We start from the raw sequence: 25,779 nt of genomic DNA, 5'->3' as shown, positions 1-25,779 counted from the left end.
TTGACTTGTGATATTCTAATCATCAGTCATCGGGCTTGTCAGATCCCAATGACTTGTTGAAGTTCTTAGAATTTGATATTCAACTAAAAGTTTTCAGGATCATTATCTACACTAGCATTAATACAGCGTTCAAAAATTTGTTCAGATCTTCCATCCACCACTTTGGCCTTGACTGATATATATCAACTATCAATTTTCTATAGAAACTGACAGTCTTCAGGGGGTAAACTTTTCATTTGCCACTAGCATTAGATGTTTGTCGTTTTTAGTGAAATATATTAATTTATCTGATGGACTGACAGTGGAGTATATTTTTGTACATGGTGTGAAGATGAATTTCCCCGTTATAAGTGAAATATCTGTGTTTGCTACATTTTCATATAAATTGGTACAGATGCAAAAGTCCTCCTCAGGATAAATTGTAATTACTTTGGTAATCGCTGACATTTTCATCTGATGCAATCATCAGGTCTAAACAGTGAAGTTAGATGAGGCAAATATTACACCTGCTTAACATCAGTATGTTACAATTCCTGTAGTAGCTAGGTTTCAATCCAAATGTAGGGCAAAGTTTGAAAAAATCAGCAAGAGAAAATGGAAATGTATGCAAATTTTCATTCACTGCTGGACACTATAAAACCATTATTATGAGGGCATATGGAGATGGTGTAATTGAGCATTGTCAAAACTCAAAAGGTGAAAAAGAATGTAGGAAACATAATGAATATGGAAAATTTCGGTTACCGTTTCTTTTAACTGAACTTTAATGAGGTGAAGTGGCATTTAACTGAAACAGAAGCTGAGAACTGTAACTTTGAAAAGCATGTATGTACACTGTGAAAATGCCTCGTTTCCTGTGTGGTGGCCATACCTAGCAGCAGAGAGGCGATAAAGGCTGTGGCCACACTGGAAGCACACAGCAGCACTGCGTGGCCCAGCCTGAAGTGCCCCTCTGGGATCCAACCAAAGATCACAGCAGCTATGGAGGCAAGAAATCCCACCACCGTGGCCTGGACCTGAAAGCACACACACATTAAAATGATTCCTGTAGCTTATAAATAAAACATGTAAAAACTCCACTTGTATGAGACTGTCGTGTATCTTCAGAGAGGCTTGAAATCAGTCAGTCTGCACTCTGCCGAACCTTACATGGCCTTCATGTATACAAACGGTAACATTTTACACTTTACTGTCTCCAAACACAGTGCCAATAGTTTGTCACAACTACACAATTGCCACAACAGGTTACAGATTCACTAGATCAGCAATTCCAATACAACCATCTTCATGGAACAGCAGGGTCACCTAATGTGAGCGCATGATGACCGCTGGTTGTGTCATCACCCAGTCAACACAGGTTTAAAGTGTTCCAGGAACTATCAACTCACCAAATATTACATAATCAAAAGACCACATCAAACAGCAAACCATCAGGAGAGAGTACCGCCTCACAGCCCAAATGAAAAGTTAATTTTAGGAAATAAAAAACATAAAAGATAATATATAAAGTCCAGTTGTTTGAAAGAGGGGGTGGTGCTGACATGTTTACACCCTTACTTGTTACTGCATGTACAGTAACTGCACTGTGACGGAATATAAGCAGCAGAGAAGGCGACATGCTGGTTGGCTGCAGTGAGTACAAGAACATTTACAATATTCCCAGGCCAAATGTATCTAAGTTGACACCTATGGTCTAGTTTATCTAGATAATCAATCATGTTGATTTTTCATATTAATTTCAAGAAAAACAATGTTTTGTATTCTGCCATTACTAGGTTTTTACACATATCTTACCATAAGATGCCACCAGGAGACTTGTCTAATCATCATTGTTTTGGGAAGATTTTGTCGATGAAATAAAAGTACCATGATGGTGGGATACTCCATAAGTTAGAAATGTGGAGAAATTAGTGCTTAGTGCCCACCAGACATAAATGTCATTGTTTAATTCACTGAGGTGTTCGTATATAGTATCCTACTTTCAGAGATGGCAAACTCGTCAGGTATTTTATCATCCCCACCACCAAACAAATGGTCCCTAATTGCAGCATCACCTTGGGACCTGTAGAAACCGTGGACCGCCACTGCCTGCCTGTTCAAAGGCAACCTGCGCTTGTCTTTTGACCAAAAATTGGATCACTGATTTGGAAAACAGATCTCTTGATTTGCATTCATTTACTGATATAAAGTGGACTGTAATGTCAGCTATATGAGGAAGACACTGCAGAGATTTTTTGTACTTTCAAAAGCAGATTGCTCTTTCCTGCACAGAGAAACAACTAGTGTCATCAGAGAGAGGACGTTTCTTTCGATTTGTGGTAGGCCTACAAGCAGGAGTGTGAAAATAGGTGAAAGCTTTTGTTTCGCAGAAGTTTGATCTGTCTTCATATTGGTATTACTTTGGTATGTATAAATATGTAACATGTATATTTAGGAATTTCTAGTTTTGCTCTTTCTTGTAGTATAATATTAGCATATCTCACTATTAACATATCTACACAGTGACGAGTTCATGAGTCATTCAAACAAGAGTCATGGGTGTGGAGCTATAATTGAATTTGATGTCTATCAAAATATATTTGTTCACGCTGACACTTTGTCACAAAGACATTTAACTGAATTTGTTGGAAAGATCAAGTCATGCGGTTTTATATGATTCATGCAACACCCCCCCTACAATACCTAAAGAGCAGTTGAACTGAGAAAAGGGTATGTGAATCTGGAAGTGCATCCGTCAGGCTCTCAGGTTAAGGACATTTAACTGATGAGTGCAATTTTACACAATATTTACACATTATTGTATTAGTTTTTTTTAAAGGTCTGAGTTCTTCATCCACTACTGATCCGACCACTGATGGAAGCACATGTAAAGTCATTGTCTGCTACTGTTTTTTTCAGTTGATGTAATTGTGGTCAAAGAAACTCTGTGACACTGTGCTTGAGCATATTGTCTTGTTTGAGTTACCTGGATGAGGGCCAAGTTCCCCATGATCATTTTCCACATGTCCTTGGATGTGTCCATCTGACCAATATTAGCCTGCAAGAGACACAGGAACACACAACATATGATCATTTCCTATTGTGTGGGGGATGGGGGGGCGGGGGGGGTGATACACAAAATGCTGTTGACTCTTGGTCCCATCAGAACAATGAGATATCAGTTCTGCGGACAAAGACACTCTGATCTGATCCCCCACCCTGCGGCCGACTCCACTTATCTCATCTCTAGTCTTGCACACACACACATACACACTGATTGGCTCAAGCGTCAAGTGGCTGTGGCTACAGTGGGCTACTGTGTGCCCGGAGCAATGATCCTAATGCCCATCCAGTGAGAGGACAGAAACCAACAAGCTTGTCTTCCTTTCTGTCTTCTGTAATTTGCATATACAATAGGAAAGGAGAGTCAGACACTGGGAGGCTGCTTGTGAGAATATCTGTATGCTTCATGCTCGGGTTGAATTAAGCAGAAGAATTAGTTCGTAAGACACTCCACTGTCAAACTATTGATTCATGACCCAAGGTGGCCCTTCAGATCCTCTAGTTGTTCTCTTTTAGCAGAAAAAAAAACCCTTTCGTGATGCTGTTGTCAGCCATGACACTCTAGGCAGCTGGAATAGGTTCATATAGGAGCGAAGAGTACCGATATTTTTTATTTGTAAACTAAAAATTCATCTGTTTCACTTGGATATTATGTAAAGTCTCTTCAATTTATAGCTTTATGATTCTTTAACACTTTTATTGCTTTTTTCTTTCTAGTCTATGATTATAAAGTTAAAAGGTTTATTTTAGTTATGTATGTTGGTGTGACTTGGACTCTCTATCCATATTAACCATACTGTGTTTGTTAGTCCCTTTCACCTCTTGACCACCAGGTGCCCCAGTAACCAGTGGTGTACCGGCCACTTCGCTCCGTGAGCCAAATTCCAGTGGACTGGTGGGTTGGTGGACCATCAAAACAATTTAACTTATAATTGGCCCTGTCTGTGTCTTTGCTGGCCCAAAGGCTACAGAGCTGAACAACAATGATGAGCCACAGCGGGATAAGCTCAATGACTAAGTGTTAATGTGCATGTCATTTCTCTTCCTGTCACATTTTGCACAATGTAGCACCGTCTAATATATCTGACAGCATGACAAGTGTGACTGCCATGTGCGTAGGCCTGTACATCATTATACTTTGTGTATCTGCTGCATGCCCACGAATACAACTATGAGAGCACGCTCCTCGCCAATCAGCCCCATGTGAGCATGGGCATCTGACAGTCATGCTGTCTCTGAGTGGGGCCAAACTATCCCAAATACTGATAAGAAGGTTTAAGGTAGACAGATAAGACAAGTCAAACATCTGTGCAGAACATTTGGTCAACTATGAACGTCACATGCAAAGACATATAGTCGCTTTCAGACACAAATCTTATCTTCTATAAACCTTTAAATAATTCATATAAGTTTCATACAGTAAAGGTTGAAAGGTTTTTTAAACTGTTTCAATTTCAGTCACTGACTATGGCGCAAATACGATGTTTACATTTGAAGTGAACATTTAAGAGCAGAGTGTAAATTGTAATGTTTATTAGACATAAATTGAGAATAAAGTACATTTTTGTAGCTGTCGCAATCTCCAAATACAGTGTGATCTGTACTTTTTTTTTGCAATGTGTTGCAATGCAGATGATGTAAGGTCCAGTAATCCATCAAACATCATGAGTCAGATACAAATAATCAATTAGACTCAACAACATGAGAATGGACAAAACAGAACTGAGAAAGCAACTTGTTTGTTTTAATCATCTCAGTAAAATTTTTAAAGACCAAGAGGTTTAAAAAGATCAAAGAAAAAAAATGAAAAGGAAACATGGTCATGTGAACTGAAAACTCTGACAGCCAGTCAGTACGAGGGATTATATTATTTTTTTTCAGTAATAAGCGCATTAGGAAACTATTGGTTTTAATCTGCTCATAATTAGCAGCAGTGGGGAAAGAAACGTGGTCCTGCTGGGACCAGCCAGCAGACAGCAAGCATCAGACTCTGGCCTACTTTGTAATGAAGGATTTGAGAATCCTTTCGTGTTGAACTGAAAATTATGTAGACTGACAAATAGGACAAATGTAAATACATTGACCCCCACAGGCAAGACAATGGACAATGGTAGCATTAGGGTTATTCAAGTTGTATCAGCTCCATGTAGCATAAACATGTGGCATGATTTAGAATGAGTGATTTTGTATGTGGAAACTACTTCTCATTACTTGATTGGAACCATTAAACACATATTGACATCTGGTTCAATCAACGTTGAAGGTCTGATAAAACATTGTTGAATTACATTCTCAATCTGACATTAGTTTACAATCTGCCCTCTGCATTTATGTGGAGAGAACACAGAGCATCAAACAAATCCTAACAAAAACCTGATAAACTTTATGCAGAAGTTATTTTAACTATTTTATCAATATTCATCTTTTCACTTCTTGACTACAAGCTTTGTTTTAACAAAATAATTTAGATATTTAGCTGTCCCTTGGAGCCAAATGGATTACCATACTGCAAACATTTTCTAGGATAAGTTTGTGAACATGTGCTTGCATTGCTAACCAGCTTCGTCACCTTTTTCCCACTGGCCAGTGGAAAGAATGTGAGGATTGGGCACTTAGGAGCAATACTGAGCTAATTCTACTATACCTTCATGACCACAAGGTGCTGTCAGGTCATTGACCCCTAAGGCGATACAATGGATATTTGTAGTGTTAGCTCAGAGAGGCTGATTATAGCTGAGAGCTCAGTGAAACTACAAGTGACAAATGTTAAATGTCACTATTATTTGACTTGTGAAATGAAGCACAATAAAAACCTTGGACCTTGGCAAAGCAGCTTTTGACTGTATAATTTGTATTTGTTTTGTATTTCGCTTTGGATAAAAGCATCTGCTAAATGAAACTGTAGAATCTGCGAAATTAATTTGTATTTGATTTTCAATATTGATAGCACACAGGGTAGTGAGACCCACTAAGACCTTTTGTATCTAGTTAAAATAAACACAGACTCCTTCAGGAACTATGTTAGATTTGAAGTCAGCATTAATTTATTTTTCACCCTGTAGTCTGTAAATTTATTCTACACTTTGTATACGCTCTCATATTGTCTGACAGCTGTAACAACACTTTGGCCTGCAATTGGGTCCACCAGCATACCGTGGTAGTTAGCAAGATCACTATTTCAGTCACTAGTTTATAGTAAAAAGAAATTAATCAATACGCAGACACATTTGGTCGAAAGTATTTCCTGTGACTCAGTGAATGTTTGGAGACAGGTGATAATCAGCTCCGCTTAAAGTTTGTCTTTAAACAGCTCACCTCTGTGATGATGTGAATAGGCTGCTCAGGGTCAGTGAAAATGTGAATGGTGAAGAATGCTGCTATCAGTTGAGCTGTAACCCACCTCGCCTGGAAAACATGACCTTTAACCCAAAGTTCAATCAGTTTTAAACTCCCACCCCGGTCACTGATTAAGCCCCTAAAAACTTATCTCTGTGCATCAGAGTTACATAATTACATGAAAATAATACCTTCCTGCCTTAAAATAACTTTGATGTAACTACACTGTTGCTCCCTCTAGAGTGCACAGATCTACGTTCCTGCCGATATGTACACACTCCCCACTAATTCCAGCTCGAGCACACCAGCTCACTGACAACTCTGCTCAAAAACTGTAAAACTACTGTTCACTGCACAACAGCAAGTTGTAATATTGTAGTAATTTAGCCATACACGTTTGAACCACATGTACAGGATTGGTTCCTTAAACCCTGGTGCACTGCAGCTTCAAGGTGGAAATGCTAAGCCATGGCATTGGCTGCTTCTTTTACTAATGGTGTGTCTTCTGGCATGTAACAAACTTATGAACATGTTAACAGATTGTCATTAGAGAGGGTCTTCTGTGGGTCTGACAATGAGATCGATTGGGTAACTTTTAAAAGGATAAAGCATTACCTCAAGTCAACAAATCAAAAAATCTATAGACAAATAGTTTACAGGGTGCTGATTATCTAAAATAATGAAATAAAATACAACCTGTCACCAGTGGCAGGCTGTGGTAGATGCTGCTTGGTGGCTGTGGTGTGCTCTGACAGGTGTGCGACCAAAAATGACTTTAAGAATAATAAACTAGGGCGTTCTCATATCAGATTTGTCTGAGATGAAACCCAGTTACATGTATTCAACACGTCGTCTTTTCTATGAGTGGAAAAACGTGCAGTTCTTCACGAGAAGACCTCATTTTTAAGCTTAAATACTGCAGTACACCGAAGTCAAAAAAGTTCTACTTTCCACCACTGTGGTCCACACAGCAGCTTCCTGTGCCGGTTACAGCGACACTAATACAGCTTCATGATCATGGTGCTCATCAGTTCACACATTCTCAAAATAAAGGTCGCAAATGCAGTCTGGAGCTATTTGAGCAAAAATTTGGCTCTTCTCTCTTTCTGCTCAGCAATCTTCTCTATTACTTTTCAGCTGAGGTCACTCTTCTCTGTGAGCAGCGTCTTCTCCATTGACAGCATGGCTGATGCATTAAGCCATCATGCCAGTAGCTGTCATCTAGTCGAAGAGGAGGGGAAAGGCTGTGTGATGCCTCAGATATGTATTTAAAGTGTAGTCGTATGACTGTCAAAGGACAGCTTTGGTATCCAACGACAGAAGATGAGCAAATAAAGAATAAATTAATTGGTTTACAGCAAAAGTGGACGGGTCTGGGACGCATCGAGCTGCGCCCCGTGAGAACATCTGCAGCTGCCAATCAGAGCCCAAGCCAAGGTCACATGATCACGAGAAGTTTTTCGAGCTACATACACACTCATGTGGCCGCGCCCCGCATCCAGGAAGTGAAAAATTAGTAAACATGCAGTTTAAGACTCATATTAAATCTGTTAATAATAAACAATAAAGAATATGAGCATTATTATTAATTTCCTTATTATTTTGTTATAATTAATTCAAATTTAAAATTGTGTTTGAGAACTACTTTCTATGTGTTCATTAGTAGTGGGGCGGCGCCCCTGTGCCCCGTATTGATCAGCCGCCACTGCCTGTCACGTACTATAAATTTGACTGTCTGATGTTGGTAGAAAGTGATACACACTGACAATTCCACACACTTTAAAAGAAATGCACACACATGTGCTACTTACCGCTGTGGAAAGTCTAGAAGCCAGCGTCATCTCTAAGTTGCCTTTGAGCCCCAGTAGCGCTGGAACCAGGATGAACACCTCTGATATCTCCGTAAACACTGTCCAGTGCTGCAATGACCACCATGTAATATCAGTACACAACATCAATGCACAACACAGTGAACACACAGTGATGAAAACAAATCTGTATGATGAGAATCTATAGAGCTTTCACATTGTGTCAGGTCTTCTTTACTAGGAACAAGGTCAGTGGGACATGATGCTGAAATGACTTATCACCTCCTCTTTCAGCCTCCAGTCTCCCCAGTCTTGTGTCTCTTTCAGTTATACGAATTTGAATACCTGAAATCTAACTATTAATATCTAAATCTATACAGCATGGTATTCCTGAATAAATACAATATATTTTCTAGTTTTTCTGCAAGAAGAAGCTACATGAATAAGTTCATCATGTAGTGTTTTACAGTTGTCTTTTGACTCTTAACCTGGTTCCACACTTCTGAATTGCTGCCTACATTTAAAATGCAATGTAAAAGTCTGAAACCTACTCCCATTGCTGGATGCTTTCCAATCCAATCACAGGTACGTTAAGAACAAGGACATTCTCTTTCTACTGTGCCAAGAAAAAGCATTCACCCCCTTGGAAGTTGTCCCTTTAAATTGGTTTTCAACATTGAAAAATGAAGAAAGTCAGGTTTCTATAACAAGAAATGCTCTTCAATGTCAAAGTGAATGCAAATTAAAAATGTTTTAAAAGTGAAATGTAAAATAGATAATTCCATATCTATTTACCCCTTCCAGTCAGTATTTAGTAGATGTGATGTGTGTGAACAGGTCTCAATCAACCCTTCACATGCGGACACTGTAACTTTACTCCATTCCCCATTTTTCTTCCCTGTGAAACTTCACAAAACTGTCAGGTTGCACAGGGATCACAGCCCTTTTCATCTCCAGCCACAAATTCTGAATTGAACATTCAACTTGTTGTCTTTGAAGCATTTCTGTGTAGTTTTGGCAGTGTGCTTTGGACCACTGCTGGAAGCAATCGAAGATTTCATTTGCAGAAACAGATAACTCAATCTTCACAAACCTTCAGAACCCACTTTTCCATCGTCTACCTGAAACAATATCAATCTAACTTAAGTCATCTCTATTTTTGTCATGTCATTTCTACTGAGTCAGATCCACTCAACTTCAGTTTGATTGATATTATCGCAAGCAAACAAAAAAAAAATTAAATCTTCTGAAAATATACAAAAATGGAGTTATCTGGTTTTACAAATGAACTCTTCAAGTGTTCTTAGAAGCTCTCAGCAGCTATATTTTGCTGTATGCATTAGTCCAACGAACAAAGACATTGCATGAAACAAAGTCAGGGGCTATGCTAGCATAATGTAAAGGACAACGTAGTAAGGTGGGAGCTTGCTTGGGACAATTATAAATCATGTGTAGCATGTGTAAGACAACGTGTCTGTGTGCCATTTCAGTAGAAGGTCCTAAATGAAATTTTCAGCTGGTGTTTTTGGCCCTGACCCTTGATAACTGTCTCCCTGGCTGCCGGCCAGTACTTGAATGGCGGATTCCCTTTGACTCCCTGGGCTTGTCACTGTGGTAAATTGCTGCCTCTATTAGACATCATGCAGTGATAGCAGGTTTGTGGTCTACTGTGGCCAGTTGCAAAGCTATTGCTGAGGCTAAGGCCATCGATCGATCTCAATAAAAGTGTGTATCTTTGGAGCCACTCCCACAGGCCGACAGCACTTACAGTCCAGTCTGCCCGGAGCTGAATCAATATTCAGAGGCCGACACAGAACAGAAAAGAGACAGAGAGGGAAAAATAGACAAGGAGAGAAAAATAGAGGAGTAGGTGAATGTGAGGCTACATTCTAACACTGCTGGCCTGCTTTTCTACCACTGGCAAGCTCTCATTTGTGCTTCACTGGGTGCTTTAGATGTACAGGACTGATAATGACTGTCTATACTTTAATATATATTATATCAGTAGGTGTGGCACCATCTCTCCAGTGGGGGTTAAAGTCCTTTTGTCTATTCCCTAAGCTGTCATCAGGCCAAGCAGAGCTCCCTTCCAGCAGCCAGCCCTTTAGCTTGGCCCACTGCCCTCTGCCAGCCCAGCAGCCTTGTGAGCACCTCTGTGAGCACTCCTCTCTTCTTTCACAGTCGCATGTTTTCAAGCGTTCTCTCTGTCTCTACTTCTTTTTCACTCCCCTATCTCTCTTTTTGCCTCCCCTGTGGTGATATATGTTGTTGTCTCCGTGGAACGCTGGCTCTGAGCCAAACAAGCCCTCCCTCCTCATGGCCACCTCCTTGGTTCTAGGAACTCTACTGGACAACTCCAGTACCTCTGTGTACAGACCTATAGGAGCTCTGGTATGCAAGCCTCACAAGGGTCAGGTTGCCCAGTTAAGTAACATGGCCCCATTTTATTTGTGATCACTGTACTTGCTGTACTGAGGGGGAAACTGAACCTGAAGGTTTGCAATGTCAACGCAACTCCAGCAGCGTCACAGACGCCTTAAGTTGAACAAGCGTGGGGTATCTTTTCATTATTTGGCTTCACTAGACACAGTTAGGATGAGGGATCACACAAAGCTGCTTATCAATTTATTAAGTCAACTCAGGGTTTCTGAACCTGGCTATGAGCAGACTTGGCAACAGACTGTCAAACTTTGACAGCTCCACTGAAACCACAGTGGCATATTTTACAAATGAAGAGCAAACTGCACTATTAGAGAAAGACAAAGACACACAGCTGCAGCAGCCAACACAGGAAAGAAAGACGCAACAAACTGCAGATTGTTTGAATGGTTAACAGGTTGATCAGTGTAACTGTCCCTTTGTGTACAAGTTGCTTGAATGTAGAGTTCCTAATCAAGATTTAAGATTCAGTTGTCATCATGCATCACAAGATTGTATAATGAAACTACAGATGCAGTCCCTGTATGCTACTCACAAAACAGAGAAATTATTTAACAAATGAAAAAATCAATAAAAATGAGATGATTTTCATGGATGAATTTAGTAAACTTTGTCTCATTCTTTTCATCCTGGCAGTGTTGAACAGTAATAGAAGCAAATAAAGAACAACAATGAACACTGACTGACTGAGGGTAAACCCTGAACAGTCTGACAAGAGGCAAAGCAAATAAGCAACATGGGGCTTTCCAAAGGTTCCTGAGGATCCTTGGTAGAGTGAAAGATTAGCCAGAGTTTGGGGCAACTTAAAAGCATTCTGACTTGCTAATCCTTTCCGTCTCTATCAGTCATGTTGTCATCAAGCAGCTGTCTGGGATATTGTCAGGTCCTAATAGCTGTGAGCTGACACATTGTTAATGATTGTCATGACAGAACATCTTTAGCAAATGTAGAAAGCTGACATGCTTGACAAAAAAACGAGCAGTAAGTGTTTGAATTTCTTTTTTTAAGAATAAAATACAGTTGTGGTCAGTTGAGCCCAAGTGGATTCAACTTTGTCCATTAAAGGCAGGGAATAAAGCCAGTAGCTGGAAAGATGATTCTGTTTGAGAGAATTCAGTCCATGCTCTGGTTTTACAGTGGTGTGAAAACAAAGCAAGTGGATGTGGCTGGACCAAAATGTTGTCTGGTGAGCAACAACAGCTTGACAAGTGTTAAACTTTTGTGTCGACTGTGTTTTCCTGTTTCCTTGTGCCTGTATTTTTGGACTGTTTGTTTTTGAGAGTGAAGCTGTGTCCTACTTTTTTTGCTTTGGTAGTATGATAGACAGTTAGATTAGAAGGCAGACATACACGCATACACAGATGATAATGATAATATACGGTATAAACATTTGCTGTGCAGCTAACAGAACCAGATGGCAGAATTTGACACCATTTGGCCATTGACTGTGGTATTCCCAAGAAAACTAACACTACATGACCTTTAGAAGTCACACTTAACCTGAAGTCCAACTATGCCGATCACCCTCACAGTCCTGAATTTGTGGCCCTGGCAGAGACAGACAGTTTTAGGTCATTCTGCTGCCAAGTCACTAAACACAACTATGCAGACGTCCTGCTCCTCTATACCAGCCTGGACAGTCCTTTCTGGGCCAACTTCATGTGGGACCGAGGCCAGAATCTGTGTGTGTGTGCTGTAGATGGTCAAAAACACCAGTGTTGAAGAGTTTATATTTCAAATAGGTCTCATAAAAAGTGACAGAAAAAAAACAACAAATTATATACCAGTCCAAGTCACAACTTCTAATCTTAGACCAAGCAGGCACATTAACTACAGGTTCTAGCATGTCACAGTTTTCAAGCTCACTTAAAGCAGAGGAACTGGTGCAGTGCAACCAAACCAGAGAGAGAGACACTGACAGAGAGGTAGACAATCACCTTTCTGCAAGGACAGCGGGGATTAGCTGAGTTAGCGTTTCACAGAGCATGGAGGGGGAATTAGGTTGCACTCCAACCTGCTAGATGCTCAACTGAACTCAATGGAACAGTCATGTCAGACAAGCTTCATCCGCATCTCACTGCTAGCATTTCTTGCAGATCTGTTCACAAGGACAAGTGTGGTCACCTACTTTCTGTATGTGAGTCATCTCCCTACCTTTCCTTTAGAGGTCTAAAAGAACGCTGCACTGAGTGCTTTAGAAATTAGAGGAACTTTAGCAGCATGTTGCCTAAGTTGAAGCAGTACAAAAACTATTTCTTAACCTCAAGCCTCTGCATTCCTGGTTTAGAGAGGATACCAAACCACACAGTAATGGACGCCTTGATGCGTATTGTATTTTGCTTTCACTCTGACTCCAGCTCTGCTGTAGTGTGCTGCCATTTCAGGTGTTGAAAGAAAATAAACTTATTCCTCTGCCTCTCCCCCTCATCTCTGGGCTGAGTCTCTGGGGTCCACCATGTTGGCATCAGTATGCATGTACACAGTGTGCCCGGACTGGTCTCCTGGTAGCCCGACACCTCCAGCTTTATCTCCACAACAAGTTGACTTTTAAGAAATATATGGGCTGTCAGGACGACTTTTGCCTGCACTTCTACAATGCTAACTTTGCTATAATAGCTAGTGCAGTAAGTCAACAGGAAAAAAGAAGTAGCAAGAATTTAACTCTGAAATCCAGCAGCTCCCTGACACACAGTGCACTACAATAAATACCCTTTATTCTTGTTTCTGTGGTATCAAAGCATGTCAGATTTAAAACAGAAGGGTGTGTAACTGGTCATTAGGAGACACACTGTGTACCAGTGTGTGCCAGCCCTGGGGACAGGCAGGCAGACCATAGAGGAGGAAAAGGTTATATCAATACCCCCGTGGCGTGTGACAACTGCCCCATCCAACAGATAGGCCAACAGCACAATGACTAAAACATGCCAAGGCAACCAGGCCTTCTTAAACCAGTTCACTAAAACGCTCATAAAAATGCTCCAAATAAAGGAGGACATCTTTGCAAGAACTCAAAAGTTCTAACTGTCAGTTTGCATTTCCACACACGCTTTGTTGTTATTAAACAGCAGAACCACAAGAACTTTTTCAAGAGTACTTAAAAGGGAATTAGCCACAACAGATCCCTTATTAAGATTTGCTCATTAGAATCTACTCTCAATCTCAATCAAAGTTTGCTGCACTTTTCCTAAAGAGAAGCTGTGTGCTTTAACTATGTATAAGAAATGTTAGGATCACTTACTTGGACAATGTCGAGCACCATTCCTGCTGCCACTGTCCCAAACCCGGCCAGCAGGAAGGGGAAGACCACCTGTAGGCCGATGGAAAAAGAGGTCTCCTTGAGCGGCACTGGGGGTTCAGGGCTCTGGTCGTTGCTGGTGTCATCACTCTCATTGCTCTGGCTTGCATTCTCCAGAAGAGCATCCTCTTCCCGCTGACCTTTGGCATTGGCCCGACAGTCTATTGCCACCACGATCTCAGACCTCTCCTCATCCTCCCCAGTCTCACTGGCCCTCTCTGTGAAAGATGCGACCTCAGTGAGCTCGAACTCGCCCCCGGCCCCTGGGCTCACTTCCTCTGGTCCCTTAGTGAGGATTACCGGGTGGACGGTGCAGTTGGAGTCGAGGAAGGCCGGGGTCACAGGGCCTCCCTCCTTCTTTATCTCAATGTCCCCGGAGGACATGTCAATGTCGGGGAGTTTGTCTTGTTCTTTCGACCAAAGTACCATGCGGAAGCCTTAGAAAGACAGGTCAGTGTGTCTTGGCCTAATTCTTGTGGGGATGTCAGAATTAAATTGACCACCTGATCTGGTTTTGAACCTGATCAGTCCAATTGATTTATCCCATTAAAGAGGCTGACAGGGAGTGGGGGTCGCTATTAAAGACCAGGAGAAAACGGCTCTGTTGGAAATAATTAGCAGCAAGACACATGCAGCCGTGTGTCTGCAGAGCCCGTGTTCCTGTCGGTGCTTTGGAAGCAGAACCAGTATGTTCTCCATTCACTGCAAGGTGCTCAGGGTAGGCCAGCAAAAAACAGAAAGCATGCTGGTTCAAAACAGATGGAAAAGGACAACAATGGGCTTGGGGATTCACCACAGAAATCCCCTACAGTCACGAGTAAACAGTCCTTTAAAGTTCAGCACGAGCTTGTGGAAATGTAAAAACAGAACTCTGCAGTGGCCAGATTGCACCACGGACTGGTCATGCTCTCAGTCCACTGATCGTGTCAGACTGATGGAGCACGGGGCTGGGAATGTCTCACCTTACAACACGTGGCTGCTGGGAGGTTCTTATAGGAGATATTTAAAGATCCACACTATGAGGATTGAATTACCAGCTGTGGAAAAGTTCCCCTCCAACCAGAGAGGTCAGTCACCTGGGAAAAGAACAAATTCATTAATTATTCAGTCTTAAATGTCTTAAATGAAAACATGATCCAGCAACATTCAGGGTGTATTTCTACATATCACCAGCCAGAAGATCACTGCTGTTATTGTAGCAACGCAACTCTGATAAAGCCATACAGAAAAACCTGTGCAGTGTGGGTTCTCTCCGGGTTCTCCGGCTTCCTCCCACAGTCCAAAAACATTCTGAGCTTAATCTGTGATTCTAAATTGTCCGTAGGTGTGAATGTGAGTGTGCTTGTTGGTCTCTCTGTGTAGCCCTGTGATAGCCTGGTGACCTGTCCAGGGTGTCCCCTGCCTTCAGCCTGAGTCAGCTGGGATAGACTCCAGCCCCCTGCAACCCTGGTGAGGATTGAGTGGTGTAGAGATAACAGATTGATGGATGGATAAAAACTCAGGCTTCACTATCTTTGGAAACATTTTTACATTTCTTATTATCTGGTATTGTTACATATTACATAGTTTAAAACATCTTACTTTTTTTTAATTCCAGTATAATACAAAATCCAAGGTAAATGGAGGCTTATATGTAAAAATGTATATTACAATTAATCAAAGGACACTAACAAATAAATGCTTCTAGCTTCACTTTGAGTACCACAGACGCCTTTGAGATGTTTGCAATGTTCTGTTACACTCATAAAACAGTTATAAATACAATGACAATCATATTATTCAAGCCCAGCAGCCAGCATTGACGTTAGGTACCATTGAGGAGAGACCAACAGTGAGTTTAAAAAAGCTTCATCCTGCGCCAAATTTCCTCCCGGCTGCTAAAAATATTCGAACAGAGGTGCTGGGTACATCCTCTGGAGGCGGAGAGTCACACCACTGTCAAGCCACAGCACTGCAAAATGAACTAGTCCTCTTCTGCCCTTCTAAATAAACACCCCAGCTGCTTGCTTTTAGCATAGCCTAGTCAGCCTAGGGAAAACTAAACTCTCATTTTCAATTCAACAGCAAACACAGAAGTTTTAATTTTTTTTCTCATTAAAATGTAAAAACAATAAGGACTTTCTGACCTCCTTATTAAAGGCCCATGTTGTGTCATGTACTAAGCACAGCTTGTATTCTAATAAGTTGCACATCTGAGCTGCACTCTTTCCTCCTACTAGAAAACAGCAGCCTCACATGAAGAACAGCTGTCTAATACCTTCTTTATTAAAAAAGATTCCCATTCCTACTTGCCATTCCCTGTTTGCGCTGTCTGAGTAATTAAAAAAAATTAAAATTAAAAAAAATATCTAATCTAAAAATCACCTAATAATAATAATAATAAATATTTTGACATAACAACACAGTTTGGAGATAATAGCCATCAAGATGAACCTTTACCCAGCATGAAATAAATATATAAATTTAAAAAAAAGTACATGCAAGTTTTTTTTTTTTATTTTGAAGGCCAAACTATCAGCTTCCATTTGCATCGCTGCTGGCTTCACGCAGCATTTCTCCGGCTGCATGTGTCGGCATCCGCATAAAGACTTTGGCTTTCCCCGCTGGAACAATCCTCTGTTTAGTAGTCAGGACCAATACCACCCGAACCCAACATGGCAAAGGCGTAAATTAGTGCTCCCCTGGTCAAGACTGAATAGACAAGCCCTCCTATTCTATTCTACAGCTCATTTAAACAAGGGCAGAGGGCTTTCTGTGGGGCTGGAGCCCATGTCACTGCCACGAGTATTGAACTTAGAAAAAATGAATGTCTCAGAACCATACCTGTCATTTCTTTACCACCGCCACACACACACACACACACACACACACACACACACACACACAGATCTAAGGCAGGAGCTGGAGTTTTGCACTCTCTGTGTCTCCAAGTGACACATTTCGCCAGATAAAGGCTCTTTCATGAAATTACAGTTCAAATGTCCAGCAAGTAGTCCGATAAAAAAATAAAAAATAAAAAAAGAAGCTCATGGTAGTAGTTACCTTTCAGTGTCAGCGGTCCAGCAGGGGACACGCCGAAGTGATGATCAGTGTGAGCACAAGGACTCCGTGTGACGGCTGGATGGATCTTCCACCTCCCGGTAACGCGCTCAGGCTGAGGCGTGGACGCCGGTGCGCACGCTTTATGTACGATGGGGCTCCGCACAGCTTGCCTTGATGGTAAATAGTGGTTAATGGCTAAACCCTCCCTCCCGCGCGGTTCAGGCTGCGTCCCAGTCTCACCCGACGCCGTTACATTGCACCCGTTCAGTGGCCCCCGCCGCCCGGCTGCTTTCATGCTCATCTAGAATACACCCGTCCGGTGCAGGGGGCCAGGAAGCCACAAGGCGGACCCTCCCTCCACTCTCTGGGCTGACGATAGAGGACCCCCGCCACCGCCACCCCTCAAACCCCTCTCTTCTCGTCTCCATTGCGCACAAGCTCGCCCCCTCCCTCTCCCCTCATGTGTGTACAAATTTGTGCCCGTGCGGTGCCAGTCTCCTCCACAAGCCTACTAATTTACTACCAGGTGGCAGAGACGGAAGTTTTAATTTAACAATAGGCCTAGATTCCTGAATGAATGGGTACGCACGCATATCAGTACAGTGTAACTGAGCAAGGGCGGATTTAGTCACTGATCCACCAACATGGAGAATAAATAAATACAAGTCTTACATAAGTGAAAGTTTTGAAATAAGAGCACTATGACCCAAAGCAGGGTCCAGCAGTAGAATATGTTTGTACAGTGGTATAGTACAACTGCTTTGCTCAACTTACCACAGCATGCCTTGTTAACTGTAAAATAATCCTATTCATGTGTTATTCCAGAGAGTGTCAGGGTGGGTAAAGCGGGTTTAAAGTAAGTCTGTGGAGTGCCCCAGTGAGCTTCAGTCTTCTGATTTAACACCGACAAGCTCCCACTAATAAACATTGTGCAAATAAAGGAACACATTAGCAGACATTAATCCCATATTTGCATTGCTTTGTTGCATTGTTACCAAGCAACTGCAGCCCAATAGGTTGCATTAAACAAATCAATGATTGATTGCGCCTCTACTTTGAAGCAAAATTGAAATGACTGTATAAAACTTACTGGCCATGACTGTTTACTGTGGCTCAGGTGATAGAGTGGTTGTCCTCTAATCGCAAGGCAGGTGGTTTGATCCCTGACCCCTCCACAGTCGGAGTGTCCTTGGGCAAGACACTGAACCCGAAGTTGCTCCCAATGGCAGGCAGCACCTTGCATGGCAGCTCTGTCACCATTAGTGTATGACTGTGTGTGAATGAGTGAATGAGATAACATTGTAAAGCGCTTTGAGTACCACGAAGGTAGAAAAACGCTACATAAGTGCAGACCATTTATCATTTAAAACACTATGCCCTTGATAATGTACATTTTTTCAAGAAGAATAAAGAAATCTCAGTGTTATCATGGCCTAGAATTGAAATAAAAACCTCAATTGATGAGTAATGATTATTTGACTTTCTGGTGACTTGTGGGTATGAGAACAGCATTAAAGCAGAATGTATGTACTACTGTCATATTAAAGGATTTTTGTCTTACAAAGAGTTGCCCATTTAAACAACAGAGTTGCGTGTCTTGGCATCTGACAAACGCAAATTCAATATTCATTTTGCTGTTACCTCGGGCTTAGTTTCCACCACCTCCTCACAAAAATATTCAGCTCTTTAGCTGTTTAGCTGCTGTTTTTTCTCTCTTATTTATAGAACTTAACAGGTAGTGCACTATGACTTTATCAGAATTTTTTGTTAAAAACGTCGGTTGGCTGCTCGTTGTGATGTGAGCCGTAACACTGTTGTGGGCAGTAAAAAAACAAAACAGTTAGCTGAAAAATGCTAAGTTGCTTTATAGAACTATGGGAAACTACAAAGTTAGATAATATGTTTCTGTGCATTTGTCATTATACCTCTACAATATCCTTTCCCACCGTTGCCAACCGCTTGCTCAGAGGGAGTCCGAAGGCAGTTTTGGATTGTTGGGTTCTCTGTTTAAATTTGTAAGGTCTATACCTTACCATGTTAGTCGCTGTGAGATGGCATATGTTGTTAACTGTGCTATACAAATAAAATAAAAGTGAATTGAATTGAATTGGCTGCAGGGTGGTGCAGTTAGTAGCACTGTTGCCTCACATCAAAAAGGTCGCTGGTTCGCGTCCCGGTGGGGGCACTGGAATCTTTCTGCGTGGAGTTTGCATGTTCTCCCCGTGCAGCGTGGGTTCTCTTCGGGTTCTCCGGCTTCCTCCCACACAGTCCAAAATCATGTTGAGGTTAATTGGTGATTCCAAATTGTCTGTAGGTGTGACTGTGAGTGTGTTTGGTTGTCTGTCTCTAAGTGTAGCCCTGTGATAGACTGGTGACCTGTCCAGGGTGTCCCCTGGCTTCACCCTGAGTCGGCTGGGATAGACTCCAGTCCCCCATGACCCTAGTGAGGATTAAGTGGTGTATAGATATTGGATGGATGAATTGAATTGAATATAGTCATTTGATCCACTGTCAGTCTTTTGGTCTTTTTACGTTTCCAGTGATACTATGACCATATTTAAATGTTATATTTGCTTAATATAGCTTAATATAGCTTAATATAATTTGCAATAGGAATCCCGGTGCTCTCTTTCATAAAGGGATTGCACAGCATGGATGTGTTTTGTGTCTCTATGCTGTCTCTAGGTGAGCAGCAGCACTAACAACATCCCCAGAAGACTTACAGCGTTGCTGTGTTGTTTGCCTCTGGTTATACAGCATCAGCTTGGCACAGCATCAACAGGCCCAGCATCACCCAGTGGGAGAAGGCTACAATCCATCCACCCATCACCCCTGTGAGTTGAGCCTGTTTGCACACAGCGTAAACATCCAGGAATGACATTCGACTAGAGTCGGTGGTCTGTGGGGATTGTGTTTGGGCACCAATATACCAGACACATAGGTGAACATGAAGTTGTAACTTCTTTAGACTGTGTGGTCATATTACTTTGACTGCAGTTGGGCCTTTATATTTTTGTACATTTCTCTGACTCACACATAAAAATGTGCATTGTACAACAGGATTACTAATAAACGGTCTTGAGGAAGATGCGTTATGGGAGCAGATTGGACTGCATGTGTCTTTCCTGTTAGTGAATCTTCTGTGTAGCAAAGAGCACCAAGGGGTTTATTTGAAATTGAAATTCAGAAAATAGCATAGCAACTGCCCAGACTTTGATGGGATGCTGCTCTCGTCTGTACACTATGTACACCACAAGCAGAAGGCTAACGTATTGCACACAGAATGGCTATGGAGGGACAAGGCTAATGTGGTTGTGTTCAAAAGGTAACACAATCCACCAGACAGTGCCGCCGAGCCAGGGTTAGCCTATGAACACGGGCGTTGCATGAGTCTTCACGAGATTTCTCGACATTTCAAAAAAGTTTAAGATTTTTCTTCAATTTCAAGCTGCTCTCTTCTGCAGTATTAAAAGTTGTAAAATTATTCTCTGTGATAAATCATCAACTTTTACAAACCGATAGCTCAACTTAACCATGTTATTCATTTATTTTTATGACCCAGTTGTTTACACTAGTGAATATTTACTATTGTTCTGATTTCCTGGTGTAGGACAGAAAGGTCTCACTGTGAATTTACTTGGGTTTATTTCTTCAAAATGGCAACATGCAGCAGTTTTCCATAAAGAAGGTTTGCCCATAAGTTGGGTAACTTTGCTCAGCACATGATTCATAGATAACTCAGTAAAACTGCTTCCTGGAACACATATTAGTTTGTAGTGTCCACTGTAATTACTCATTCATTCTGTCATTGTCAATTAGGCAGTTACTGGACATATTAAGCACACCCAGGAAACTTTAGGAGGGACTGTCGTACTTTCATTTTTTATTACTTTTTTTTTGTTGGTGGCATAATTTTTCTTTTTTAACCAAAAGATGTTTCAATCATCAAATAAAGATCCGTGGTTTTTTTTGTTTTTTTTGTTTTTGAATTTGGGACTTAAAATGCCAACCTCCTTCTTTGTCATATTTAGGTAGCATTTATTTCCAGTTGTTTACTGTGAGATCGTCTGAACCATCTGAAAATAGCAATTAATTTGTAGGACTTATTTGCTTAAGTTTGTAAAACACTTGGAATATAGTGCTGAGACTCTTTGCTGATCAATTTAATGTTTATCTTGGGTTTCACAGTGGGACGAGGTAGCATCTGGTATTTTGGATTTGACTTTAGTGGGAAAGTGCTTCATATAATTTTGGTGAAAAAATGTAATCATTTTCTATGACAGAGGCTAATTGCTTGTGTTATGAGTACAACCTGCCCAGGTTATAGTGGATGGGAAGAGTACTTGAAAAGTTGAAAAATCACGCAATAATTTGCGAATTTAGGCCATTAAATGTACTTTACTGATAATATTTAAGTATTTTATGCTTTACTTTTATTTGAGTAAAAAATTACTTAGACCACATCCATGTTGGCTTGTTTTTGTGCATGGTAAATGGGTAATCACACTTTGTGAATACTTTTCTATTTCAGCATTTCAGTCAACACAATTTACACATTTTATTTACACTTTAGGTTTTCTGTGCATTGTGAATTTGATGTTACTGTCCAGCAAGCTGATATTTTTAATTAAGGATTGTACTTTTTGGGCTGGTCACCGCCCCCCGACTAATGACCAGATAAAGAGTAGTTCTCAAACACGATATTAAATTTGAATTAACTATAACAAAATATTAATAAAAATAATAATAATAACGTTCATATTCTTTTGCTATATTAACAATATTTGTATTATTAACAGATTTAAAATGAGTCTTTACTGCATGTTTACTATTTTTACACTTCCTGGATGCGGGGCGCGGCCACATGTGTGTATGTAGCTCGAAGAACTTCTCGTGATCATGTGACCTTGGCTCGGGCTCTGATTGGCAGCTGCAGAGTTTCTCACAGGGCGCAGCTCGGTGCTTTTGTTGTAAGCCAATTAATTTTGTCTTGACGTTCTTACGACTGTGCTTTCTGCCACCGTCACACTCCCTTCTACTAAATGATCGCTACTGTCATGACGGCTTAATGCATCGTCCATGCTGCCAATGGAGAAAAGACTGGTCACAGAGATAAGTGACTTCAACAAAAATGTAATTGATAAGTTTGCTAAGCAGAAAGACAGAAGACCTCATTTTTTGTTCAAATAGCTCCAGACTGCATTTGCGACCTTTATTTTGAGAATGTGTGAATTGATGAACACGATGATCATGAAGGTGTATTAGTGTCGCTGTAAGCGGCACAGGAAGCTGCTGTGTGGACCACAGTGGTGGAAAGTAGAACTTTTATAACTTTGGTATACTGCAGTATTTAAGCTTAAAAATGATGACTGAGCATGAACTGAGCATTTTTCCACTTATAGAAAAGATGACGTGTTGAATACATGTAACTGGGTTTCATCTCAGACAAATCTGGCATGAGAACGCCCTAGTTTATTATTTTTAAAGTCTTTTTTTATGGCACACCTATCTGGGCACACCACAGCCACCAAGCAGCATCTACCACAGCCTGCTATGTGGGGCGTTCAGGGAGCATCAGTAAATCATAGCGTCTATCAAGAAGAAAATGTTCAGCAAGTCATACGTTTTGCCGTTGACCAGGTGGGAGGTGCAACAAAATGAGAAAGTGGGTCGTATTGGTGCTCCCAGTGAAAAAGTTCATCTGGAGCTCTGAATAGTGTTTTTTTCATTATTTATGTTGTGTGTTTTGAGTTTGAACAGATCCTGTAAATATTGATGAAAGTTTGATGAATGGTTTTGAAATTTAGTTCTGGTAAGTCTTAACAATGTTAAATTAGATTATGATTAGAATATCCTCCAAAGGTAGAAAACTTGCATTCCTGTACATAGTTGTGCCTGATGTTACTCATATTCTAATTTTGGATTTAAATGAAAGGTCATTTGCAGACTGCACCTCCCCACACCAAAAATCTTCACCAGCCGCCACTGATTTTGACGCAGGTATTGTCCACATATCTGAACCAGATCCTGGGAGTTTTTCCCTTGAAAGAGGTCAGTACTCCACTTTCCACTTCCTCCATGCAGAGGTTGGCAACAATGGGTAACAATGGAAAGCCTGTAGCACAGCCATGCTTTTGCCTGTAGAAACCCTGATTATATTTTAAACAGTTAGTATTCAGACAAAGTTCAGCAGGGCCCATATCTGGCTCGGGGTGAAGTTGGTTTTGTTGTTGTTTTCTGACAGTCTCCACTCCAATTGTCCTCCAATGTAGGCATATAAATGAAAAGGGTAGTAGGATCAAATGATACCATGGGTTTATCTGGGACCAATTTCACTTTTTCAACTTTGTTGATAAAATATGTGAAGTGATTTGCAGGATTTCCAAGCAAGGATGCTACAATGGTGGTGAGGTGTAGCTGCAATGTTGTAAATGTCTGAGATAATGCTAATGATGATAGATCCGAGTCATGCTCCTTCCTTGTGTATCTTTGGAAGTCCATATATGCGTGGGTTAGAGAGTCTGACTTCTCCAGGATGAAGCTGGTAGTATACATATAGTTGAAACTGGAAGTTTACATACACCATGTAAAACGACATATACCCTTTTTTTCCTCACTGTCTGACTTTAAATCAGACTTAACTTTTCCTGTTTTAGGTCAGTTGGGATTACCAGAATTACTTCAATCAGCTAAGTCAGAAGTTTACATACACTAAGATCACTCTGCCTTCAAACTATGTGGGAAAGCCCAGATGATGATGTCATGGCTTTGGAAGCTTTTCATAGGTTGATTGACAACATTTGAGTTAATCTGAGTCACACCTGTGGATGTATTTTAAGGCAAACCTCAAACATACTGCTTTCTTTGGTGACAACATGTGAAAATCTAAAGAAATCAGCCAAGATATTAGAAAGAGAAGTATGGGCCTCCACAAGTCTAGTTCATCCTTGGGTACAATTTCAAGATGTCCGAAGGTTCCAGGTTCATCTGTTCAAACAATTATATGGAGGTACAAACACAATGAGAATGTCCAGCCATCATGCCTCTCAGGAAGGCGACAGGTTCTGTGTCCCAGAGATGAAGTGTTCTGGTGCAAAATGTGCGTTTAACCCCAGAACAAAAGCAAAAGACCTTGTGAAGATGCTGCTGAAGCTGGTAAGTGTCATTATCCACAGTGAAACACGTCCTGTACTGAGAGAAGAAGTCATTAATCCAAAAGCAACATGAAAAAGCCAAATTACAGTTTGTAAATGCACACAGGGACAAAGACTACAATTTCTGGAGACATGTCCTGTGGTCTGATGAAACTAAAAATGAACTGTTTGGCCATAATGACCATCGTTAAATTTGGAGGAAAAAGGGGGAAGCTTGCAAGTCCGACAACACCATCCCAACTGTGAAGTACGGGGGTGGAAGCATCATGTTGTGTGTGTGTTTTGCTGCAGGAGGAACTGGTGCACTTCACAAAACAGATGGTAGTAACTGAGACAAGTCAGGTGATGCATACAGGAACATTTCCCAGTCACTGAATATCCCTTGAAGTACAGCTATTAAGAAATGAAAAAAAAATATGGCATGTGTGCAAATCTGCCCAGAGCAAGCCATCCTCAACAACAGAGTGACCATGCAAGAAAAAGAGTTGAGAGAGAGGCCACCAAGACAACGAAAACTCCTCAGAAAGAGATGCGAGCTTTAGCTGCAGAGATGAGAGAGACTGTGCATACAACAACTTTTCACGGGTTCTTCATCACTCAAAGCTCATATGGAATTTTGACTACAGTTCACTAGAAGTGTGGGAGAAGCTTCTTCTCTCTGGTGAGACTTTTTTTTTCAGTAAAAAGCAGACTAATTTAGGGAAAATTAATCTTTACTTGAGTACAATACTTGTGTAGATGTATCAAGTTACTTTTTTCCCACTGCCATATGAAGGATTTAGAAATATAATCTTTTTGTCTGGTTTGATAAGGACAGAAACAATCATCTCTAAAACAGAAGACACCCTCCTGACTACAAATGGAGGATCATTCCGGTCATTAAAATCAGTGTGACATCAAAAGCTAAAAATGGATATGGAATTCAAAGGAATATAATCACTAATTTCAGTAAGTTGCAAATGCAATTTGGTGAAACTTTGGTGTGGTCCTTTAAGATGAGGCCCACGTTGCACTCCTCCACCCCCCATAGAGTTAATGGGTACAGCTGTTTGTCACTGTCTAACACCTTTCTTCCATTTACAGCATGTCTTGCTGCTGAGCCTCTACCTGACCAACTTCCTTAATCATCAAACTACTCGCTCATTGTTTAACATTGACATTTTCCTATCACAGGCATTGACTTTATGTCGTGCTTGACTGCTGAAACAGCGATTTGGAAGGTCAGAGCTCATTCATTACAAGAGTCGGTGGTCGTAGGTCAGGAAATGTACTTTCCATCTGCACTCTGTGTTCCCAAATTGAGCAAAGTGTTTTGAATTGCAAAAGAAAGAAGAAGCAGTTGCAGTAGACATTTGTGGCATACATTATGTTGTTACAGTCCATAGTTTAATCTGAAATCCTGCAATGTAAATAATTTTAGTTTTCAACTTTAAACACAAGTAGCCTTAGTGCCTTGAAAATATGAGTTAATAAACCTAATAACTAATAATCATAAATAATAATATTAAATTACAAGATTAAAGTTGCACATTTATGAGGAATTTCTATTTGTTTTTTTTTGTTTGTATTTTTAGTATCTGTGGCCAGGCATAGTAGTTCACTGCAGGTAAAATTTTGGTCAGTCACTCCCATCATTTGCTTATGGACACAATACTGCCATGTA

At 40.9% G+C, this 25,779-nt stretch overlaps 1 protein-coding gene across 1 annotated transcript in view; it reads right to left on the bottom strand.

Annotated features, from left to right (window-relative positions):
• Positions 1–14,349, bottom strand: part of slc41a1 (solute carrier family 41 member 1) — a 24,788-nt gene extending 10,439 nt beyond the window's left edge. The window contains exons 1-4 of the mRNA XM_008300194.1: positions 13,864–14,349; positions 8,190–8,297; positions 2,966–3,037; positions 872–1,016 (exon numbers count right to left, since the gene is read on the bottom strand). Of these exons, the coding sequence (XP_008298416.1) occupies positions 872–1,016; positions 2,966–3,037; positions 8,190–8,297; positions 13,864–14,349 (811 nt within the window). The remainder of the gene's footprint in view (positions 1–871; positions 1,017–2,965; positions 3,038–8,189; positions 8,298–13,863) is intronic.
• Between the last annotated feature and the right edge of the window lie 11,430 nt (positions 14,350–25,779).

The sequence above is a fragment of the Stegastes partitus genome, unplaced genomic scaffold (genome assembly GCF_000690725.1).
Source record: "Stegastes partitus isolate 25-593 unplaced genomic scaffold, Stegastes_partitus-1.0.2 Scaffold1509, whole genome shotgun sequence".
Classification (NCBI taxonomy): Eukaryota; Metazoa; Chordata; class Actinopteri; family Pomacentridae; genus Stegastes; species Stegastes partitus.
Note: the sequence above shows the minus strand (reverse complement) of the source record. Positions and strands in the feature narration are given on the sequence as shown.